Source organism: Sander vitreus, chromosome 6 (assembly GCF_031162955.1).
Source record: "Sander vitreus isolate 19-12246 chromosome 6, sanVit1, whole genome shotgun sequence".
In the NCBI taxonomy this organism is placed as follows: domain Eukaryota; kingdom Metazoa; phylum Chordata; class Actinopteri; order Perciformes; family Percidae; genus Sander; species Sander vitreus.
In genome coordinates, this window is record NC_135860.1 from 16,653,941 (window position 1) to 16,679,228 (window position 25,288).

General features: G+C 40.5%; 2 protein-coding genes across 3 annotated transcripts in view; one reads left to right on the forward strand and one right to left on the reverse strand.

Moving 5' to 3' along the window:
* Positions 1-762: 762 nt before the first annotated feature.
* On the reverse strand, positions 763-21,011 carry ankrd28b (ankyrin repeat domain 28b). The gene is made up of 28 exons (XM_078253145.1): positions 20,803-21,011; positions 15,757-15,840; positions 14,800-14,878; positions 13,767-13,837; positions 13,464-13,664; positions 11,997-12,084; positions 11,590-11,732; positions 11,147-11,359; positions 9,617-9,695; positions 9,379-9,493; positions 9,082-9,164; positions 8,815-8,878; positions 8,617-8,685; positions 8,379-8,519; positions 6,897-7,008; positions 6,762-6,788; positions 6,452-6,526; positions 6,148-6,349; positions 5,327-5,414; positions 5,119-5,236; positions 4,564-4,783; positions 4,146-4,233; positions 3,973-4,056; positions 3,707-3,852; positions 3,503-3,585; positions 3,256-3,338; positions 3,012-3,103; positions 763-2,472 (listed from the first exon to the last, which is right to left on the reverse strand). The coding sequence occupies exons 1-28, from the start codon at positions 20,827-20,829 to the stop codon at positions 2,189-2,191; spliced, it is 3,159 nt and encodes a 1,052-aa protein (XP_078109271.1). The 5' UTR covers positions 20,830-21,011; the 3' UTR covers positions 763-2,188.
* A 140-nt stretch (positions 21,012-21,151) lies between these two features.
* The window catches only part of hdac9b (histone deacetylase 9b), a 40,336-nt gene continuing 36,199 nt past the window's right edge, over positions 21,152-25,288 (forward strand). The window contains exons 1-2 of one of the 2 annotated variants that reach the window (XM_078253151.1): positions 21,152-21,242; positions 21,334-21,663. The gene's annotated coding sequence lies outside the window, so the exon portion shown is untranslated. Of the gene's footprint in view, positions 21,243-21,282; positions 21,664-25,288 lie in introns of those variants that run through there. The other variant, XM_078253150.1, reaches the window with a different exon arrangement.

Consider the following 25,288-nt stretch of genomic DNA (forward strand, 5'->3'; position numbering starts at 1 on the left):
ATCAGTTTAAAGTAAAAAAGTCAAATTCTGAAATATTCGGACATTTTAAGAAAATGTGTTGAATCCCCTTTGTTATTTTTTGTACAAGTCTGATCTTTATTCTGCTCCCACACTTCAGCCTCTCAGTTGATTAAATAAATCAATTTCAAATGTATTAAGTATTTGATATATTGACTTAACTGATCATAACAAACTAAAAATGAACATTATATAATGCCAGGTTTAATGAGGTTAAGGTTGTGTTTTAAATAGCAAAAAATCATATTGTTTAAATGTTTGCTTTTTTGGAAGAAGGCTGATAAGTGCATTGAGAAACAGCTGGACAGTGTTGGCTCGTGAGCTATCACTGCAAATTCTATACTGACTTAATAACTGATCATAACTTTAACAGGAGTGCCCTGACAAAGGCTGCACACACAATATAAAATTTACAAAACATACATGACACACTTGTGATTATTGAGAATAATATTCAATACAAATAAAATCTGAAGGATAATTTAAAACTGATAAATAGCAGCAGTCAAGGTACCATTAGAACCAGTTACATATTACAAATTGAATATAGAATAAAATCATCAGTTATATTAATGCCTGGAAATGTTCACTGGTATACACCATGTTAATTCTGTTGAATAGGCCTTATTGTTTTTTACAGCAGACTGTGCTTTTACTACTGTGACAATGTCTGACTGTCAAATGGCTTCAAAGGCGTCATGTATTTAACAGAATGAAAGGCAATACTCCATGAAAACACTCATGTTCATTATTAAATAACTCATTTCTTTATTACTCATAAAATATACAGCAATCTCAGTACTGAAAGAATTCATTGAAGTGTTGAATTCACAGTCATAATTTCTATATACATGCTAGTTTCATCCCTCTTCAAGGAAAAGCAAGGAAAAGAAAAAAAACATCTTTTCCATTCTAAAGAAGCTAGCAAATGTATTGTACATATTTCCAGTTAAAAGGATTTTTCAACAGACAGAAAAGAGGAGTTTTGAATCATGGTAGGATCGAGTGGTTTCTTTTTTTTTACGTTAAAGCAAGCAAAACCTGTCAACAAACACTGACTAATAGACTAAAATATCATTCAAAGAAAATCAATTGCTGTCCTATCATTGGTTTACAGTGTTTCTTCTCACAAAGCTGAACCTCAGATACCACAGTACAGGATCAGTGCTTCTTAGAAATGTTTCATTACTTACCTAATGCGCATCACTGTACTTTCAAAGCTGCCTCAACAAACTCATCTTTTCTCAGTAACTAATGAAGGCACAAAATGAACACATAAATAGGAAACAAAATTACACAAATAATTTATTCTTGAAAGACTAAACCGTAATGGACAGGTCAATATACAAAGTTAAGGTTGATCAACTTAAAAATAACCTGGTGCACACATCAAATGTTTGGTTCCACTTTACTTGAAGGTATCTACATAAGTGACATGACACTGTCATGAACGTGTGATACTGTGTCATGACAGTGTCATGTCACTCTTATGTAGATACCTTCAAGTAAGTGTTACCAAATGTTTGTAAATTACTCAGGTCAGTAAATCAGATTTGTTTTCTTCCTAGAGGATAAGGAGTTTAAGACATGAACATGGGTATATTAAAATTTTGATCTCAAAAAATAAATGATTTGCCGCCTGTGTGTCTTACAGACTTGAAGGACAAGTGCATTCTGACGGATGTAGTGTGCGGATATCAACCTTCTCTAGCTCAACAAGAAATCCCAAAAATGAAAACGGTCTCCCTTTCCCCTGCTAACCAATAAACCCAAAAATTCGCAATCTCATTTACACAGTTAAAACTGGGTTAAAATGCATCCATGTCTTTTGGTCCCTGTCGGTTTAGCCATCTGTGAAGTGCTACCTTCCTTCTTCAGCATGTTATTGCCGTACAAAAGTCGCTGTCCGCCCAACAAGTACAGTTTTTTGCACTCAAGAAGTCAGTGTTGGTAAAGCAGCGGTTACTGAGGTCCAGGATCAGCTGAAGGACACCTGGTCCTGGATGAGTGTGGGCCAGCCTGCTGCACCTCCTCCCTCTCTTGCTCTCTGGGGGAGACTCTTAAGGCTCCTCTGGGGACTTCTTTTCTTTTTCTGCCCTCCCAAGCTGGCGGTGGGTGATTTTTAAGACACAGTGTGTGTGTTTATGCATTTATCGCTCCCTCCTGTCCCTCAGTATGTCTCAGAATCCGAGTCATTGAGCTCTTCATCCTTGTAGAGGCCGTCATGATGGCTGATGTTGTTGAAGCTGCAGTAGGAGCTGTGCTCACCGCGCAGCACGGGCAGGCTGTCGAAGGTGACGCTCTTGGAGGGGCTGGTGGTGTAGTGGTTAATGGCACTGAAAGGGAGGGTGGGTGCTGGGGCGCAGGGGGACACAGGCATCATGGTGGCCAGGATGAGGGCTAGGCAGTCTGCCACATCTTTGTTGGGGGCACAAGCCAAGGCGGGTGTGTAACCTAAAACAATGACAGTGGACCAGTGTTACATACAGTACTCTATACAAAGTAATACACAGTTACTAGCATTGGTGTTACAGCTGTTAAATGATTTAGCAGTTATTACATGGCTTTTCAAATTTACTTTACGTAAATATCATGAATCTGAGAAATCTGGAAAATCTGTAAAAGACCTGACCCAGGCACATTTTAATTGCTTGGTTATTAGCTGATCAAATTCTGATCCTTTGTTTTTACCTCTTTATTGTTTTGTCTATAGTATGTTAGCTGTCATGTTTACAAAAATGAACATTATCCACAAACTCAGGCACGTTTTAAAAGGTTAACAAGCAGCTATAATAATAATAATAAAGCAGCTGAATAATAATGTATTTTGTATATTTGTAAGGGGATTTTTGCTGTAGGTACCCAATAATTTCTGATCCAGCTGTGCCCATTATGGTGTATGTTAAGGTGGGACTTCCTGATGTACTGTAAAAGCCTAAAATATATGAAAAGGTGGTGATATACGTAAGAGAAAAATAACATTGCGAGTTTACCGTTTTCATCGACTGCAAGTACACTGGCTCCCTTTGCAAGCAGCTCCTGCACCACCACAGTTAAACCATTTCTTGCAGCCACGTGTAGAGGCCTTAAAAAAAGATAAAACATGAATGCACCAATAGGAAAGCCAATATTTAACAATTTGTATCTCTACATTAATAATTCAACCCCCCACCACTCCATTCCATCGCTCAGGTGCAGCAAGAGACAAGACGCTAATGTAATACAAGTGATACATACGTCTGTAAGGCGGCGTTAGTGGCATTTATGAGGTTCCTGTCTGTAATCTTCTCCAATATCAACAAGGCACTGGTTTCATGTCCCTGTAGAAAACAGTTAAAGTGCGATGAATACAAAAAAACCCCACATAGAATAGCTTCTAAATGTGCAGTAGTATTGTTACTATTTCAACACATACTTGCTGGAACATACTGTACATTTGCTGATGTAGAATGTAAGAAGAGTGCAACCATATGGCAATACAAACCTTACTGCAGGCGAGATGAAGTGCAGTGTTCTTCACAACATCCTGCAGAGTGAGATCTGCTTTCGCACTGCTCACCAGCAGTTCTAACAGTGAAATGCAGGAAAATCAAATTGAAGGTAATTCAATGTAATTCAACAGTGCTGATTATTACACCCCACAGAGATATTTTCCAGCCCAGTGGTTAAAGCAGAGAAGCATTCATACCAACAGCGTTGGTCTGGCCATTTTCAGCAGCCATCATGAGCGGGGTCTTCCCTGCGTCATCAACATTGTTGACCTGAGAGTTGTGGCTCAGCAGCAGCTGGAGACACTCTACATGGTCAGTGAAGGCTGCAGCATGTAGTGGGGTCCTACAAAAATAACATCAGAACATAATCTTTATCATACAGTCATCCTATTTATTGTGAGCTTTTAATTACAGTTACAAAGTCTTGAGGCTGTTCCACTTGTCTTTATACGAGTGTGCATACCTGTTTTTACCGTCTTTGGCATTGACAATGGCAGGGCCCAGAGTGTCTATCAGCATCTCGGCAGCACCTTCGTTGTCATGGATTCTAAAGAAGAGCACAATCATTGAATCTGAATTGAAAGGGTGTGTTTTTACACGCACTGATCGAAAACAGAAGACGGCTCAAGATCTTACACAGCACAGTGGAGGGGGCTGAAAGAACTGCCTTCGGACTTGTGGAAAACCTCTTGTTCCAGTAAAACCTCCACACACGTATCGTGACCTGAAGGGAAGAAAGCATTAACCAGATCAGCCTTCATTTTAAGGGGCTCACAATTGGGGCTCTCTTAAAACATTTGTCTTCATCAAAATGTCACATTTGGGTGCAAAAGAAAATTGCATGAAAGAACCGCAACCGTAAAGAAAAAATATGAAAAATGATATCGTCCATGCTTATGGACGATCTACAGCTGCCTAACTGCTCCGTTTTACTTTCTTGGCAGCTTGCCTTTATTTAAGAGCATACAGCATACATTACTGAACATCCGATGCGCATTTCCATAATCATATTGATTGTTTTTTAAAAAAGGTCTTCAAGCCCTCGTCTCTGTACCATTGTAGCAGGCCCAGTGCAGTGGGGTGTAGCCTTGGTTGTCCGTTAAGACAGGGAGTGTATCCACTGACTGGGCAGCATGCAGCAGGCCTCCCAGTACCCCAATGTGTCCACATGCCGCTGCCAGGTGGACCGGTGTGCGCCCCTTACAGTCTCGCACCAGGAAGTTGGCGCTGTGCTGAAGCAAGGCCTCCACACATTCCTCGTGACCGGTCACCGCCTGCGGACACAAAACAGTAGATGTGAGTGTTATTACTGTTGACTGATCATATTCTGTATGCTTATGCATTTCAAATGACTTGATGAGAGCTGACCAGTGTTTTGTGTGTATTCCTTCCATAGACAAATAGGCAAAGGCTGCACTGCCCAAATGAAAAATCTAACTTTACAACTAATCAAGGTGACCACTTTTCATTGGGAAGAAGGAAAAAAAAAATCATATGATGAAGTGGAAAAAAGTGGGGTAGTTCAAAAGCTCACTACACAAAACATTAAAAAAAAATTATGGTATGAGGATAAAAGACTGTCCCACAGAACATGGTAAGATCTCCTTACCCCTCTATGTAGAGCTGTCCTGGCCCACTTATCTTTGGCTTCTACATTGGCCCCCTTATTTAGCAGAGAATACACACAATCAGTGTGTCCACTCAGGACCGACAGCATCAAGGGGGTTCTATGAGATAATAGACAATGTCAGCAATTTCTTTAGAATATGAGTGAAAAAAAATAAATAATAATAATATCACAAACAAATTTTACTTACTGTCCATTCCCATCTTGAATGTCTACTGCACTTTGTAAGTCAGCATTTCCAATCAGCAAACGCAAGCATTCTGAATGACCATTAGTAGCTGAAGGGAAAGAATGAACAACCCATTAGTATACTCATAGTAATAATCAACTTTATTCATAGGGGACCTTTTAAAACAATTCACACCACAAATAATCCCAGCAAATAAAAGTACAGTGAATAAAATACACAATACCGTAATTCATAATGTATACAGCAGGGTTTTTTCTGCATAGAGGAATGTGCAGCGAGGTTAAGCTCTGCTCTGGGTAGGAGCTGCGGTCGGGCACGGAGCTCTCAGTCTCCCCCCCCCCCAACCAACCGGTTAAAAACTCCTAGTCGTTATGTGAAATAGTAATCCATTTCTGTGTTTTGGCACAGTTGTTTTGCACACCTGATGCGAACCGCATGAACTATATTCAAGACCACCTTTTCAAGTGGACTTGGGCACAGATCGACCAACTGTGCCCAGGTACGGTACGCACTGTTCACACTAATCAAAACAAACTTGACGTTGGGGTCAAGTGTATTTGGATCCAGGCCCCAAGTCCCTGATGTGAAACCCTTCTAACTGCGTTATATTCCATTATATTTTTAATTGTCACATGCCTCCTGAATTTTGTGTTTTACTTCACATAAAGATTCCACCATAAATTGGTGCATAAACATTTATCAGAATGCAGTAAATGAAGAACTCTTATTCCTCCCCTCCATTCTGAGTCAGGAAAAACCCTGTAGAGGTCAGAAAATTCAGATGTAGGCAAATTCATGAGCTACCGACTACAGGTCCATACCTGCAGCATGGATGGGGGTTCGCTTCAAGGCAAAGTCTTTGACCAGGATGGAGGCTCCCTGGTTGATTAGGACGTCCACACATTCTACATGGCCCTTAAAGGCAGCCAGGTCTAGGGGCGTGCGCCCTTGGCTGTTTCTCACATCCAGATCCAGCAGAGACTGCACCAGAACCTCCATAGCATGGTGGTGACCGTGGTATGCCTGAACGATGAATTTACCATGAATAGGTTAACATAAATTAGATATGATTGAGGATAATGTCATAATAAGGATAATAGGATTAGGACAATATACATTACTTACAGCAAGGTGCAGGGGGCTGACGGGGGCTCGGACATCAGAGTCATTCAGGATGTCTGTCCCTGAGGTTTCCATTAGCTGAACAAACCAGGTACACAAGTTAGGACCTACTTCAGATATAATCACTCGCTTAGCCGTGAAGCTCAAAGTCAGACAAAAGAGCCACACACTGTACTGATAGCTTCGAGCAAATTCAATTTAACAGAGTAACATTCCGATCATATAGAGATCTGCCTCAGAGATTGTAAAATAACCATCACAAAGCAGAACAAGCTATATATAGAAGGACAAGAAAAGTACAAATTCAACCCACCACATCTAGAGGTGTTTCACTTGCAATCTGTAACAGAGAGTGCAAAGACAGCAATGCATTAAACATCACTACAATATAGCAATAGATAATTACAGAGATGCTGATTGTTACGCATCATGTACTAGAAGTTCTCACCAGCTCCAGACAGAGGCGATGTCCGTACGCCGAGGCGTAGTGCACAGCATTGTAGCCCTGATTGTCTCGGATCCCTGGATTTGCATCATTTCGCAGTAAATATTCCAGGCACCTGCAGACACAACAAAGAGGCTGTAGTCAAGGAAACAACATCATTTTTCAAGTCATGAACGGTTACTCAAAATAACCAATAACTAGGGTTGGGTACTGGAACCTGGTGCCATAAAACGACCGGTATCTACCGGACCGAATAACAACGCAGATTTCGGTACCTCGTTTCGGTGCCACTTAAATGCCTGCGCCGCCCTCTGGCGCTCTGAAACGGACGTTAGAGGCAAGAGAAGCATCACTGCATGTGATGATAGTTAACACTACACTTGGCAACAGGTAACGTTAGCATAACGTTAGTTAGTAGCTGGCCTAAACACGGTTAAAATGCTGAAGGCTAAAACTGTCTAAAGTCACAGCCACCTGTAGGGCTGCACGATTATGGCCAAAATGATAATCACGATTATTTTGATCAATATATTGATCACGATTAATTATCACGATTATTTGTTGATTTTAACCAAAAGAAATTTTATTGTCACAATGGCTAATTATAACTGCTTTCACATCCATATTGTGCTACATTCCTCCTTTGTTGAAGGATAGTATGAAGGAGCCATTTCAGCTTCCAAACATGTGCATTTGCCATGAAAAGATACAGGCAACGCAATTTTCTGTTCATGTTAACGGCGCATGTTAAAATCCGGTGCCAATAGGTCACCGGTGCCCGGTATCTACCGGACGAAATAGCAACGCGGATTACGGTGCCACTTAAATGTCTGCGTTGCGCTCTGATGCTCCAAAAAAAAAAAAAAGACGTTAGAGGCAACAGAAACATCGCTGCACGTCACGCTAGTAAACACTAATAACACGTTACACAGCAGGTAACGTTAGCCTACCATTAGCTACAGTAGTAACTGGATTAAACACGGCTAAAATGCTGACAGCTAAACGGTGTAGTGTGACTGTATTTCACCGTAGAGGATTCCAACAGCGGGACGTACAACAGTCTGCCGCTAAAGCTATGAGCTAAAAGACTCAAACTAGCACCATGGTTACTGCTGTTGTCTGAAAAACAACAATGATGGGACAAAATGTTGCGTTTACTGGTAAACCTCGTGACGACTTATGACCGACTGCTATCTGTTGCCGTCCTCTGTGACTGTCTACATCTAAACTAAGCTGCGCGGTGCAGGGAACAACTCTGATTGGTTCATGGAGGCACGTGATCAGAGAGTGGTTTACGGAGCTTTGGAAAAAAAAAATTTGATACAGAGCGTTCTATGAACGGAATGAAGCATTTTAAAATATTGCTCGATCACGTGAATTTGATCGTGGGAAGCCGTGATCGTGATTAAAATGTGATTAATTGTGCAGCCCTAGCCACCTGCTCCTTTAAGAAAGTTAAACTTAAATTTATAAAGTATTACTGACTTTCCATCTGTGTCAGAGGCAGCAGCGTAGTGGAGAGGAGTGCAGCCCCGCTCGTCTAGGTCATTGACGCTTGCCCCAGAGCCCACCAGAGCAAACAGGCACTGGTAGTTACAGTTGGCAGCAGCATAGTGCAGTGGGGTCCTGGAAAAGCAAACATAGCTCAGTTCCCTCTTCAAAAACCAAGAAACTAGGAGAGCACAACCTTTTGAACCAATCCATAATTATAAACGCCACAAACCTGCCAAAGCTGTCCTTTCTATTAAAGTCTGCCCCCGTGTTGAGGAGAAGATTGAGACATTCCAGGTTTCTGAGGGGTACGGCAGGGAGATTTATAAGATGATGAACTGATACATGTAACGCCATTCTTTTTGTTATAGGTCACAAACAATATCTTACAGTTAATATTAAACATACTATTCAGCTGTCCTGTACTCACCCTCCAGCAGCTGCAGCATGTAAACAGGTCCTTCCAAAGTCATCAGGAGTATCAACATCAAAGCCTGCATCAGAATAAAGCATTATGAACATGATCATGCATGTTGTATATGAGGTTTTACAGTACAGATATTTTAAACTTTACAGTTTCAAAATGTTGGAAGTGACAATCCTAGTCAAGAATTTTGACTTGTGTCATTTTGTTCTATGACTAGTTAAGTTAGTACTATTGTTGGTAGCCACACAACATGAATTAAGAGTTGCTCACCTGAAGACAGGAGCTTTCTGCAGCAGTCAGAGAATCCACTGAGAGCAGCCAAATGCAGTGGGAACATACCATGAACCCCTCGTCTGAAAAAGACAATTGTGTTGATTTACCCAGTATCAACCAAATCACGGGTGCTAAACTAAGGGTAGGAAAGTGTTATTAATAGTACGGAATAATCTGTATCAGTTACATAAAAGACATCACACATCTATGCTTTGGAAAGGTTTGAACATGCAGATCTTCCACAATGTGTAAAGTTGGAACAGTTGCTGAAAAAAGGCAGACGGGCTCACTTACTTAGCCGTGTCAGCTCTGTTGGTGATGAGGGTGTTGATGAGGAGCTCGTGTCCGTATCGAGCTGCAATGTGCAGTGGTGTATTTCCGTTCTTATCTTCACAGTCAATCTCAGCACCTTCAAAAAAATAAAAATAAAAAAACTAAGCACTTAGCAGGTGTTACGCTGAGAAGCAGTTTGGGTTTTACAGTCCAGCGTGAGAAATAAAGTCAGCGAGGCAGAATTTTTAGAAGAGCTCACCATTCTCAATGATTGCTTGAGACCTAGAAAACCTCCCGTGGATGGCTGTCATGTGGAGGGGAGTCTTACCATCTTTACTCTGGCGTGAAACAAAAATATGTTGGTATCACAACGTAAATCATTACTATGGCTTTTAGCTATAAAGTCCATAAGAGAAGTTGTAAAACTCTATCGACTGTAGAAACAAAGGATTTAGTGCAATTACACTGACAACACAAATTACACTTGGATTTACACTGTTTAAACACTTGACTCTTAACCACAAATATTCAATCTTTGTTTTGACTGTAGTGTTAATTTTGCCACCTAATTTTAATTTAGTCTTGTGCCAAATGTCCTTGTTAGTTTTAGTCATTCACATATATCTTTTTTTATTAGTCAAGTTTTAGTCGACTAAAAGTCTCGTCATTTTAGTCTAGTTTTAGTCAAAAGAGAACTCAATATATCTTAGTCAAGTTTTAGCCAAAACATTTTAGTCTTTTTTTAAATAAATTATTTCTGAGATTATTTCTGATAACCATTTCAGTCAAATAGTGTTTCACGCATCTCAAATATTGGTTAAATGTCATAATTACCTGACAAAATACACTTGTTGAATGACTTTTGTTGAATGCAACTTTGTTAAACGCGTCTGGTTTTATATCAAACCCCTTCCTTCATGCAAATACAATCGTACACAGACACGTTAGATAAGCGCCAGCACGTTGTTTTGTTGCCAGCGGTTGTATACATTTCTCCGGCCGTTCTGCAAGCTGTTTAAGAGCGGCTTCACCAGCAGGCTAAGCCTGTCTCCTTCCCTTGCCCAGGGCACATCACTACGCGCTGTAGCGGCTTCTGCAGCAGGCTGAATCGGGATTCCTCCCTCCTCCCTCCTGCGCCCGGGCCACATCGCTACCTGGATGTGTGACAGCTAGACGAAAAAAAAAGGGGACACGCCGAATCTCTAGATGAGCTGCAGCCGAGCCTGATTGAACCGCGCTTAGTTAGATAAAGTTGTGGGGAGAAAGAATACTGGGAACCAAGCAATTGGCCTGTTTGGAACAGGCACGCGCTCCAAACAGGCACTGCACTAGTTCTATCTCATGATGAAAAAGTAGAGACGATTGTAGATGAAAATGAAGAGAGATTTTATCTTAGTTTTTATTTTATGCAAAACATTTTAGTCTCGTCGTTTTTCGTCAACTAAGAAGAGACGATGATGAGACTGCACCGATGTCCAAAATTGCTGACTAAGACATGTTAATTTAGTCTTAGTCAGCAATTTTGGACATCGGTGCAGTCTCGTCATAGTCTCTTCTTAGTCATGGAAAAAAAGGTCGTTGACGAACATATTTAGTCTCGTCTAGTCTGACGAAATTAACACTACTTGACTGTAACATTGGTGTAATTATTTCTCAATGACAGAGCTGTATCTGAAAAAAGTAGTGTCAGTTATAAAGTAAAACGGCTTTCCCAGGTCATACGGAGCAATCTTTTTCCAAGTTATCAGTGATGAAATTGCAAGAGGCAGCATTCTGTTTTTTTACTCACCTTAATGTTGACATCAGCGCCGTTGCACACTAGGAGCTCCAGACAGAGTGCCCCGTGGCGTGAAGCGGCAGTAAAATGGAGAGGTGCGAAGCCCTTCTCATTCACCTGGTTGACGTTAGCTCCGCACTCAATGAGCTCGTTCACCACCACGTCCTGCCCATTGTAGCAGGCCACGTGGAGGGGTGTGTTGCCATACGCATTGGGCTCATTGATCTAAACGGCGAGATAAACGGGGAGTAGTCATGATGCCCTTGTTTCCCATCAAGAGAAACTGGTATTATACTGTCACTGTTTTTGCACACATATAAAACTCTGTTAAGACGTTATCCAAAACATATGAAGTGCATAAGGCCAGGTTATGTGTTATTACATGTCTGTTCTCTGCTCATAAGATCTAGCAGTATTTGCAGTGCAATGACAAAAGGTTTGTGGGTGGAACTTACATCCACCCCCAAGTCCAGGAGGTATTTAACAATGCTGATCATTCCACTGGAGGCTGCTGCATGTAGGGGGGTGTACGATTTCTTATCTTTGCAGGCCACCTCGGCTCCATGAGATGCCAGCAGCTTCACCACTTCTATGTGCCCTGAAGACAAAAAGACAATGATTTCATTACATGAATATGCTATCAAGATATCACCAACTATTTAATTTGGGATTATCAGAACATGAGTAATTGTGACATCTAAAGACTTTTTATAATTTTGATGCCTTTAAAAAAATAATGAAAATCAATATAGTTTCAACTACGTCTCTGAGACTTTCATTGACCACAAGATGAGATGAACTCTTCAAGTTACACATGTAGATGAATAATGTGATGTAAAAATCTGTGTGGTTGATTTATTACCCATGTAGGCTGCCCAGTGGATTGCACGGCGGTCCCTCTTGTCAAAGGCATTGATGTTTGCTCCTCTGGAGAGCAGGAGCCTCACCATCTAACAGCAGCAACGGAGAAAAAAAGAGCAGTCAGGAAACATGTCAAGGAAAGTTAAAACCTGAGCATCACCAAATCTGCTGCCTTTCAGTCAGTGTGGCAACTCAGTGTGTTTAATGTCTTAATACTCTGGTCTACACCACATATTGTACATGCATACAGTTTACTTTGATCTAATCTTGTAATTTAGATGAGTTCCTACAAGGCTATAAATTATTTTTTTTAATTGCTGAGCAAATGTAAGTGAAAAACATTTTGACCTTTTGCATACACTCAACACAGGTAAAAATGTCAATTTGCATGCGAGTATAGGATTACAAGCCAAGGATTCATTTGCATGCAAGCATGTGATTGGACTGTGAAGCACTGACTCTGCACCTTTCATCCTTAAGTGTGTGGCCACAATTATGAATGACCCGAAATAGCATTCTGCATCCATGTGAGAAAAAAAATTGACGGTCTGAAAATGACAAGCTATGATGGTTCATTAGAAAGCAGCTTTATAGTTTGCTGAGCTGTGGCTTCTGGCGTTTGTGCAAATGACTCCCAGATCAAAAGGAGGATTATTATCACCTTATCAGAATTCTACTATACACCAATACAACAGAAGCTCAGCTTAGTTATGTGTCTGAAATGGAGTGTAAGAATAGGCCACAGCATATGCCAAATACAATAGTTACCTTACTGTAATTTGTTTTTAAAATGTACATTGTTCACTACGTGCCTCACTAAAACATTTCAAAATAAAATAAGTTTAAAACTTTGTCAAAGATAATCAGAGAGAAACAACCAATAGTAAAACAGCTGACTACATGTTTCTCTAACTCTAATGTAATGTGTGTATGTAGCCATCTATATAATAAAGAAAGGATTTGCTGTGGTTACGACAGTTATGGCTCTGGTTATTCATGGCATAGCTGCTAATTGTACCAGAGCTATATGGGGATGTTGATCGTTTCCCTTCACACTCCTTAAAAACGGGCAAAAATGTAGCCATTGTTCAGTTGTTCTGTATTGCATTGCCCATTGTGTTTGCACATTTATGAGACAAACGGAAACACTTCCTTTCAGTAAGAGGAGAAGAGCAGGAGCTTATACTAACAGCCAGGCAAGCTTACCCGACAACAAGTCTGTTGCAAATATGAGCAGTACTGAAGTGGTTATACTTAACAAACTACACTAACACAACAAAGACAGGGCAGACTGAACAGCTACACAGTTTGCACTGACCCTTTAAGTTAGTACACATTTTGTTTCTTAAAGAAATTGATATTCAAATGTGCTGCCATTTATATCCATTAAGGTAGAAGTAAATCAACACTGAAAGGTATTAAAACAGTTCTTAAGCTGAATCAAACAATACTCTAGGGTTAATATTACCTCCAGATGACCGCTGAAGGCTGCATGGTGCAGCGCAGTCCGGCCCGCTCTATCTGACACATTCACATTGCTGAGCAGTGGGACGAGTGCTTCAGCGCAGCGGACAGCTTTATTTGCTGCGGCGATGTGAAGCGGCGTCTGCCAGTTCTTGTCTCGGGCGTTTACATCTGCAGAGTGTTTCAGCAACACTTGGACAGCCTCCTGCAATAAGTCATCACACGCAGGTTTAACTTCCACTGTTTGGATTTGTAAAACATTGCGCAACAGTGCATGTAATACAGAATCAGGGGAAAATTCACATACCTCACTGCAGGAGGCCACAGCCCGGTGCAGAGGAGTGAGCCACTTGTTATCTTTGGCATTTACTCTGGCACCTAAAAGTCAGAGGACAACGGCTGTTAGACCGTTTAAGGTCATACAGTTACATGACATCTAGAGCAACATTTAAACAAAATGACTTAAGTCTTTTTGAGTTAGGAAGTCCTGCTTTGTAATAATCTCCATCTGCATAATCATAACGAAAGAGCAGACTGCAAAGGGTGTATGTAGAGGTATTTTACAATATTGAATGCAGAAGCACCATCTGGCCACATAGGCATTTGAAATATGTAATTATGCTCTCAGACAGGTTAACATCGACCATTTAGCATTCCCTTCACTACCCAGAATAGAGAAACCAGTATGTCAGGACCTCCATGTACGTCAGGGAGAAAAAAGGTAATGATGACTTTGCCCAAAGTGATTTCATTACATGGTATTTAGCCGACGCTTTTATCCAAAGTGACTTGCAGTTGCTATATATGTCAGAGGCCGCACACTTCTGGAGGAACTAGGGATTAAGCGTCTTTCTCAGGAACACATTGGTTGATGTATCGCGGTGGGAATTGAACCTGGGTCTCCCACACCAAAGGCATGCGTCATAGCCACTGCACCATCACCACCCATGAAAGGTTTAAACGTCATGAAGAACCATACTTTTTAAATTGGCCATACTGGTCACATATTAACAATTTAACTGGCTTTTTAAGAAGCTTAAAATGTGACACCAGTTACATAATTTCTGCAAATTAACAGCTAACTCAGGCATTTCCTGGATAATCGCTCCTGATACAGTTCCTGATAAACACATTTCCATATTACAACATTAAACCAATATTTGTTTCCTAAAGCATTCTGCTTTCAGATTGATTGCTGGATATCCGACATTAATGTTGAGGATGACATTTCTGAATACTGACTTGTAAATGCTCTACACACAAAAACAATGACAGAAATGAATATGCTTATGTTTGACTGAAACAGCTTCTGTACATGAATCCTCCGCGGAAAAACATACCTGAAAGAATCAGCAGCTCTATAATTTCTGCATCTCCAAGATAAGCAGCAGCATGCAATGGAGTTCGCTTCTCATTGTCCTGTAATATGTGAACAAAAAGACATTACTAAGACTACATAGAAAAAAAACAGTTTGCATTTTTTTTTACTTTATACAGGTTAATGTAGTCTGATATGTTATGCTACACTTTTTTTGTTTACTATTTGCAACATTACAATGCAAGAAAAGAGATTAAATGTTGACAGACACACAGTCACCATTCAGGGCAAAACACAAATCCAGTAACTTGAAAAGCGTTCCAGTGAAACACAAGCAAGTACAAACCAGCTTTATTTTGAAACAAACACCCCCACCAAAGCAGTAACAGTGAGGAATGCAACAAAATAAGCAGAGCCAGATCATGCAGTGGGAACTGAAAAAAAAAAAAACTTTTTGTTCTCGAAAAAACTATTTAATGAAAGAGTTATACAAGGCCTTTCAAGGACAATTATACATGAGGTTTTCAATTCTGTGTTGCTGGGATGTTTTTAAAATATTATAATAATAGCAACAGAGAAAAAAGAGCAGTCAGGAAACATGTCAAGGAAAGTTAAAACCTGAGCATCAGCAAATCTGCTGCCTTTCAGTCAGTGTGGCAACTCAGTGTACACATAGTGTTTAATGCCTTAATACTCTGGTCTACACCACATATTGTACGTGTATACAGTTTACTTTGATCTAATCTCATAATTTAGATGAGTTCCTACAAGGCTATACATTATTTTTTTTAATTGCTGAGCAAATGTAAATTGAAAGACATTTTGCAAACACTCAACACAGGTAAAAATGTCAATTTGCATGCGAGTATATGATTACAAGGATTCATTCCTGGGATGTTTTTAAAATATAATAATAATAATAATAATAATAATAATAATAAGAAACAGATGCAGAGGTTAGTGAGTCGGTTGGGATTACCTGTGCATTCACATCCTCTTTTTTGAATATGAGTGAGCGTACTTCATCTGGGTCCACATTGAAAATAGCTTTCAGCAAAGCAGGCTGTAAAAGAAAGAGAGACTGTGTCAAAAATCAACTGAATCTCAAGACCTTTCTGGCCGGCATGAACATTCTTTCAGACTTTCATTATTACAGTAAATACTGACCAATGACCTGTAAGGGACTAGACGCCAACAGTATAGTTCAAATTTGAGAAAACAATAACCATTCAGACCTTAGAGAGACTTCAGGGACCTCGTTGTCAAGCCCCACAATACACACACGGCTTATTTGCTCTGAGTTTACACAATCATGTGTATGCTGCTAAAAAGTCCCTATATATTGCTGTTAAAAAAAAAAAGAGCAGGTCATAAAAAGAGCAGGTCGGTACAGACATTCAAATGTACATTAAACAAAACGATGACTCCACAAATCAGAGGATGATGGGGGCAGACTGTCAGCACTGATACTGACAAATGCTGAGCAGCCACTTTCTAATTCTGTTTCCACTCTGTTGGCAAGCAAATCTATCAAACCACATCTATCCCATAGCACAGAGCGACATTTCACAATATTTGAATGAATACAAGTCTGGCATTATGCTCCTAATGAATGATGTGTGCTGTGATGTCCTTTTCACTTTTTGTCCAGAAATGTACGTGAATGTCTGCATCTTCAATGGAGGCAGAGATGAAAATAAGGAAAACGTCCACAGCTGATCTGGTTCACCGCATCCAACATGACAACAGGTGGCAAAGATGATAAAAGTCAAACAAAGTTTCCAAAGTAAAGCTGAAGTAAAGGATAAAAAAAAAAATGTGTTGGGGTTCTTTGTAGATTTTGACTCTATGGTAGGTCTGCACTAGGGCTGTCAATCTTCCTCTATAATACTATTCGAATTCCATTCGTTATTTTATTTAATACTCGAATATTAAATGCTCAAATTCATCCGGTTATTAATATTTACGATATTACACAGGCTTATGGATCGCCAATGCCACTATCAACATGTGGTTGTTGTACACATTCTGTCCACTAGAGGGACTACTAACATTACAAAACTAACTTTTGAAAACAGGTGAGCGCTTTCTTATTAACAATAAAACAGCGAGACAAAATGAATTACTTTAATTTGGCAACTTTAATGTACCTTGGCTCAAGCTCGTGAATAAAATATTTAAATCCAGACCCCTGCGTGATGTTGATGGGTCTCATATCTTTACATCTGAACCGTGTCAGTTTGTCCGTTGTCGCCTGGCGGACAGCTGGTGAGCCCCGTGATGAGGAGAGAGGCAGAAAAAAAAGTAATTCTTGCCCGTTTTTAGCGGCAATTCCTCGGACAGATTGCCTAGCTTGTCGGGGTGTAACATTGTCAGGTGTGCCCTCAGGTCGCTTTCCGCCATTTTTGATAGTATTGTGATGATGATACCGCGTGGATGTATGTATTAAGGGAACATGTTCGATTGTGATACGATTCAAAAACTTTATTGTTCATCAGACTAAACAAAAGCATTTAATTTTCACATGCGTGTAGGCCAAGGCGACGAGAAAGGCAAGATTGCATGTAAAACATTTATTCATAAAAAAGCAATATTCGAATAGTAATTTCAGCATTCGAACAGAATTGATTTTTCAACTGTATGGCGTATTTCTCGCTTAAAATGTTTTCAGAAACACGTTTCGGTGAACTATTTTAGTACAATATGAGATCGTATTCTGAACAAGCCGCCATGACAGTCTGGCTTTGAATTTCCGGAGAAACCAGACCCACGTGACGCGTTCGTCCAATCAGCTGTCGGTTTTCATTTTTTGGGCGACAATACAGATTAGCGCCGCCTGCTGTTATGGAGACATATTACAAACGCTCAAGTCGGCGTCGCTTCGGTGTGTTCTGAGGCACTTTTTGGACCTCGGGGAGCCGACTGCCTTTTTTGCCAACGGTCGGCCGTCGGGTTAGTGTGTCAGGGGCTTAAGACAAGGCTCTCCTACGCTTCTTGCAATGTCTCTGAATAGTGAGTCTGAACCTCCAACGCTCCAACACAGCAGACTTCATACTTGACACAGCGTCTACGACATCTAATGCTTGTAGTTGCCCACATCTTCACAAAAACTGTCAGCATCATGACAACCTCAAGAGATAGCTTCAATATCTGACTGCAGCTGCAATTGCAAACAATTTTACTTATGACCACCAGCTAGTATAAACCACTCACTTGGTAGACAAAGCATAATTTTGCTAAATTGTAAATTACAGGTTTGAAGGGAGTTAATTTAACATTATTTATGTTGAATGGCCTTGTCAGAGAGAGAGAGAGAGAGAGAGAGAGAGAGAGAGAGAGAGAGAGCACCAAGCTGGCAGCTGATTATCAAGTGCTTATGTCATTCTACGGTACATTTTGTCAAATGTTAGCTTGTGATTTATTTTGTTCCTAACCAGTGTTGCATTTCTATGACTTGTCAAATTGATTTGGAAACACTGCTGGGATGAATATCCCCATTAACAGTCACAAACTGTATAATTAAGTTTGCTAATGGACCTGCATGTGTCATGTTTGCCAGCTTAACACTGCTGCACACCCCTATCTGATTCGCCATAACACCAGCAGAGAGTCTTTGATCAGGCAGTTTCCACTGCCTGTGGGGAGGAGGCTGGCACCGATGGGCAGAACAGACTGTGAGGGCAGGGGATCCCTTCCAGAGGCTGCAACTGGTTACCCATGAAAGACCCAGATGGAACATTCCTGGCTTCCACAAAAACTTAACTCTTCCCTGACTTTAGTCATGTTTAGAAAACAAATTAAGCTATTAACATGGGTTTTCAGCTGCAACAACCACAGTTAAGTTTTTTTACACGAGCTGTGAAATTTGGCAATATTAAATGTCAGGTGAGCTATTAATCATAACCTTTGAATGAGCAATGTGCACCCATGTATCCAAAACAAAATGTAAGATAAAGAAGCAAGAGGGTTCTGTTACAAAAGGTGCCAAGAGTCAGCAGGTTTTAAAACCACCTGCTGTAATGTTTGGCTGGAGTGCAAACCTGTATTATTTTGTATGCTCTTTGTCTGCCTTAGTGATTGTTGATTATTCTGCATGCTACATCATTCTGACTGTATGCAGAAAGAAATCCAGCTAATGGAAATGATTGTATGCAGAGAGATGGACTGTCCACATAAACTATATGGTTAGTGTTGTTGTTTCCTCTCAAACATTAGGCTTATTTAGTATTTCCCCCCTTTACTGTCTGCAGTTTTTCCACCGAAGACGTATTTAAAAAACGTCATCCCTCATTTAACCCACCATTCTTCCAAGCTAGCTAATGTGCAGCCATGTAGCTTATTAGACGTAATGTACAAAAGACCTCTAGTTTATATGGCATCGTTTGAGCCACATTGACATTTGACAAACCCTATCAAATAGAACTAGCTGTGTCTGGATACAAGTAGTATTTTTGTACTGCTTCCTAATATGTTTCAATGGCACACAACCACCAGTCCATTTTTAAAAACACAATCCTCTCATTCACTTATTATAATGCCCATGAATATCTGCAGGGTGCCATCGTGCTTAGAGTTAGGGATAAATGCATGCTAACAAACAGGCACTTGTTTCATTTTGACGATTTCTGTAAATATCCCCCACAGTGAAAAAGAAGAACAAATCTGCATTTTGTTGCAGTTCTACAGTCCTGCAGGACTGGTGTAAGAGATTTCTATGCTTCCCTGGCTGCACGACTGTCTCTCCTCATACAAGCCAGCCTAGTTAATACCATCACCATGGAGACAGCTCTTTGGCAACTCCACCGGCTCACATGAGCCCAGGTACACGAACACACACACACACACACACACACACACACACACACACACACACACACACACACACACACACACACACACACACACACACACACACACACACACACACAGCCCTTAAATGACAACACGGGAAGCTATTCTTGTTTTCACAAGTAGGTGACAAGTGTTTAGCCTAGTAAGAGGATGCATGTCTAACAATGTCACATTGCCAGTCACTTCATATATGCATTATAACCATTACATAGCAGTTTCCCTGCATGTAAACCATCCACACAGTAAAAATAAATACATTTGTGTTAAAAAAAAACAACTTCCTAACTAGCTAAAACAAATGGTTTAATTATTAGCAGTATTTGCAAGGGGACACACTGAAGACTTGTCAATGACATGTCTATCTAACGTGTCTGTTATAAATCAGCTTTAGAAATTAAACATAAAGAAGATCACGAAATCGAGCAGGGCACAAAGCCTCTCACAGATCCCCACTGCCACAACACAGTGGTGGTATTCAAAACAAGATTAAACATTTAGCTAGTCAGGGGAATCGATGCATAAAAGCTACATCATGATGTGTTTAGCTACATGTTATCCAATCTTATAACGTCAGCGATCATAAAACCTCACCAGGTGAGGCAGCTAACGTCCATGTTGTCACAAGAACGTAGCGATCAACAGATAGCTTTGGTTGTTATGGTAATCATCTCACATCACATTAGGTAAAGATTTAATGGCTATTATTAAATCACATTGAAGCGACAACTCAAGCGCAGTATTGTATTGTTTAGTCACAACATGCTAACTATTCACTTCCCAACTGAGTAGGTAGCTAGCTAGTAACATTTCACGCAGGCTCTGGCTAGCTAATAGCCGAGATAAACACAGCATCATTAACGTTAGCTAGCTGGTTGCAACTCAACAACCGCTTGAGCATGTGTCTCAGGATAAATGTGATGCCTCTTATTATCGCCAAAAACATCCAAGATCACAAATACGATTCACCCAACAGTACTGTACCTAACCTTCACCTCATACGTGACCATTTATCACCTAGCTTCACGTGAAGCGTTTAAGGAAATGCTCCCGAGAAACTCTAATAACGTTACATTCCGCTAGCCAGTGTTGAAATCGAGGCAGCTAACGTTAGCTAAGAGTAGCCAGCCAGAAGTACATTAAACTTAGGTCAGCTTTTGATACAATGATCCCTTACCTGGTCTCGAATTTTGAGAACCACCATATTTCTGGGATTTTAAATGTTCTCATGCAGATTCATAAAGTGATATTAGTCTCCTTCTGAATAGCGGTGTCTAATCTTGGTAGCTCTCCCGCTGGTCTACTGGAGGCCTAGCGTGACGCTAGCTTAGCTCTCTTGCTAGCTTCCTAACCTGATGGCATGAAAGCAGAGGAGTAGCGGAAACTCCATAGCATTGCCGCCACCATACTTCGCCTTCCAAAAAGACGCAATCCAATAGGTTTATAGCGCTGTACGTCTTAGTAAGGGAGTTAGTGGTTGGTTGTTGCTAACAGCGCCCTGTGACAGACGCGCTGTGTTGAATATTGCTGTGTTCGCTCGTGTCATAAGTTAAGACATGTAGATATTTTGTAACAAACGATTTTATTTACCATGCAATGCAATTCATTCACATTATGGTACATATATACTGCGCTCTTTTAAATAAATGTAACTGGCTATTTGGTCGACTTCTCAGTAACAGCTTCTTATTATTCTATTTCCACACAGTGACTCAAAAAATCGAGAACAACGCTACCATTGGCAGCAAAGCAACTATAGTGGAGCCACTGGGAGTACAGTGTTATATTGACAACATTATTCTCTCAGGAAGAGGAGTTTGAGGTCACGGACTCGCTCTTCTTCAAGAAGGTGGCCTACTCATGCCATGCTGACACAAAAACATGCTACATAATTAATTAGCCCAATGGAAACCAGGCAATCCGTTTTGAAAGTGTGTGCAGACATTACTAGCAGAAGCATCAGCGGTTCGAAATGCCCAAACTGTTATAAACAGCAGTTTTCTTCTTCTATATCATGGTAAAAATGGGAACTGATGGGGTAAGTAATTTGTTTTGCAGCTGAGCATACACAAAATAATTGGTGCTCACAAGCTGTTTGGAGGAAAGTGGTGGAAATGCACTTGAACTTCGACCAGACTATTCACAACCATACTTCTGTATGCTGTCTAAACTCTTGGACATATCTTATGGGTTTATGCTAGGATAATATAAGACCATAGACTATTTACAGTCACGTATAAGACAGTATAGTATCCACTGTAACAAAAAGTGAGTTCAGAGAAACCCACAGTTTGATGGTGGGTTTAAGGTTTAAATCCGCAGTGTGTTCAGGTCCTGTAACCTAACACCAAAGTGTGGTGGAATATGGCCCTCTAGTGACTTACCCTTCAACTACAAGCAGGCTTTGAAAGTATGCTAGCTGATGTGCTTCAAACTGAATTAAAGGCTTACAGGAGAAATACGAATACAATATTTAAACTCTTGGGAACTTAAAGCCCAAGTCTTATTGCTTGTTATTTATGTATATTTAATTGACACAGGGTGAATTTGAGAGCACTATTGACGTGTGTGACTTATGCAACTTTTTGTAATTCCTGTGATACGATTGATAATAATTTGCACAAATTTAAAATAAGATTGAACAAAAATAGTAGTGTTGGTGATTTCAGATATAGACAAGATTATAAACTAATTTTTCTGACAGAAATTTGAGGAAAGGAAGTGTATGCACTAATCATCTTGAAATAAAAGGGTGTTTGTTGAATCGCTCATGGAATGTTACAGCCACAACAGCTGATGATGTAGGACAGTAATTTCCCCTGAAAATACCACAGACTAGACTGGGAGGGATGACATTATATGGATGTGTGCCAAAAGGCTTGGACACAAAACTGTCTGTATATGGTGCACTCAGTGACTTAGTGGTTCTGTCACAGACTACATTGACATTCAAAAGTTCACAGTGCAGTGAATCATGACTAGAAAATCTGCTGCTATATATATATGTGGCAAGCTACTGTACAGTCAGATCATATTGTGGCACATTGTTTGATTTGAGCAGTATAGCTATTCAGCTTCAGCAGTTCAGTATAGAAATAAAACATGAAAAAATGTTAATGTAGCATACTGATAACATGTAACCGCTACAGTATTAAAACACTAAGAGCAGTGACACTAGAGCAGATTCTCTTTCTGTTTATCACTTAAATGATAAATGACAATAAATCTGTATTTCACTTCCTTACAAAAACATGTTAGAAAATAGCAACTGCTGTAACTTATTCAATATGTCTCAAGCCTTCAGGCAGGACACAGATATGTTTACTCCCTGTGCTTACTCTCCACCATTGATTACTCTCTGCCCTTTGTTTTTTAATGGCATCTTTGCCATTCAGAAAATAAATAAATAAAAAAGCAGTATGGCAAAGTAGTACAGTTTTGTGAATGAGGGAGGTATTGGGGGTCTTGTGAAAGCATGTGGGTTATGCTCACCAGGCAACTTTCCAGGGTAGTCTCACATTTCAAGGCACTGGATACAAAAAGAGGGGAGAGGGAAAGGGTTGCGGCAGCTATGTTGATGATTTTGGGTGTAGGTCGGTTGCCTTTGCTGGGGGTAATCCTTCTGGATCTGTCACTAAGCCCCGCAAGGCCACAGTAACCAAAGCAGGAATAATTCCTGACTGGGGTGGCTGAGGTGGAGAGGGGTTCCCACAAATTAAATTAGGAACAGGAGAAACAGCAGGCAAATGAGTGCATAAATGGAGAAAACAGATGCATACTCACATACCTCTCCAATCTGCACTCCTCTTAAAAATTGCACCCTAACCCACACTTCTTGTTTACAGGACCCTGTGCGTGTGCGTGTGTGTGTGTGTGTGTGTGTGTGTGTGTGTATAGAGAGAGAGAGAGAGAGAATACAGACAGAGACAGAAAGCATTTTAATTCTTTGCGCGACAAAAAATCCAAAGCACAAATTTTCAGGTCCTCCCACCAAAACAGAACAATGTAGTAACAATAATAGAAATTATACAAAATGACCAGACAGTTAACCAAATTCTTAGCTGGCACTCTTGCTGAGAAATAACATGGTCCTTAGTGTCCAGGTGCCAGCTGTGGCGTCTTGCACTGCAATGAGACAGCAAGAGTGATATGCATGCAGGATCATGCCTCAGATTCGCTGATGCTGGGCCGTGCCCCTGTCTGTCCAGCTGTCAGGATGAGGGATAGCAAACAGCTGGACAGTCGGTGTTCTGGGATGAAAGTGGTGTCACCCACTGGGTCATTCCCAGCTGCTGTAGGACAGTGGCAAGATTAGAGGAGACAGGATTTCAGCTCACAGCTTCCCACCACTGTTGCTGGAGTGCTGATGTAGAATCAGAGACCACATAATCAGCAGATAAACCAAAAGCCTTGTCATGTATTGTCTTCTAAAAGTCTAAAGGGAGGGTGAGTAACAGAGTTTCATGAAGCATTGCAATTGATGGTTAACATGGCCAAAATGGATGAAGATGTATCAAAACATCCAAACACATAAAGTGAAGTGGGAAACAGGTGGACAGAGATGAGATTAGGTACTTTGTTATTCTGCTAAAGGGAAGACATTTGTCCTCCAGACCAAACAGTAAACTGAGAGGCAATGCTTTGAAGTGACAAATAAAAATGTGAGACCGTGGACAGCTGTAGATTTATGACGATGACAAATCTGCACATAATCTGTGCTAATCACACAGGCCTTGCTCCTGGTTGAGATAAAAGCATCTCCCTGTTTTACCAAATTTCCTGCCAGTGGGCAGTTATGTACCAAGAAGAGAGGGAAAGTGCTTAGTTGGTAGGTTCACAGCCTATTGTTCCCTCTTAGCTTTAAAGTAATGGACCGAGTGCAATGACAGATTCTTTGATAACTTGCATTACAAACCTTGTCTGAGCACCAAATCACTGGACATATGCTAACAGATTTATTAATACAGCTCTAGTCATAGATGAATGTTGTTGCACAGCAGCAACTGATGTGACATGGTCAAATACTTTGCCCCAGGCAAAGTCTCATTGAAGTCCAAGCTGATGACAATGACAATATGAATATGACCAGTAGATGGGGCTATTTCCATTTTAAAAATCGTTTTGTGCTCTTGTGGATGCTACAGGTGCTATTTTAGACTGACATAGACTGTAAATATTATGGAGGTGCATCACTGCAAACTGTACTACTCTGTAGATGCAGCTGTCGTATATCTACATGTTATGCAATACCAAGCAAATAATAGTCTCTGTACAAGCAGTGAGCTATCGAGTGTCTCATACCCCCATCATTCCTGGTGATCGAGGTATAGGCTATTATAATGTAATGAAGAACTTAACAGTAAAATAATAAAAAGTAAATCATGCTGTTAGGATAGAGTAAAATGCACGCACTCATTCACATGCAAGCCAGTTTTATCTGAGCTTTTTAGAGGTTTACAAAATAGGATATAGCACTAGTGAAAATGATCACCAGATTGGTCTGCTAAATTCTTTTTCACACCGGGAGATGATTAATGAACTTGCAGGAGACAGGTGCACCTGAGCACAGACCCCTCGCCTCTCCATCACAGACGTTATCGTCAGTGTTGAATCTGCCACGTCACTTGGCTAGGATTTTATATCGTCCCCTCTCTTTTACCACG

Excerpts from the sequence above, each read along its gene's own strand:
- ankrd28b (XM_078253145.1), bottom strand. The coding sequence starts at position 20,829 with ATGGTGGTTCTCAAAATTCGAGACCAG. Across the intron at positions 11,733-11,996 it reads CCACTGGGCAGCCTACATGG|GGCACATAGAAGTGGTGAAG; the intron begins GTAATAAATCAA and ends TTTTGTCTTCAG. Across the intron at positions 5,237-5,326 it reads ATTCAAGATGGGAATGGACA|AACCCCCTTGATGCTGTCGG; the intron begins GTAAGTAAAATT and ends ATTATCTCATAG.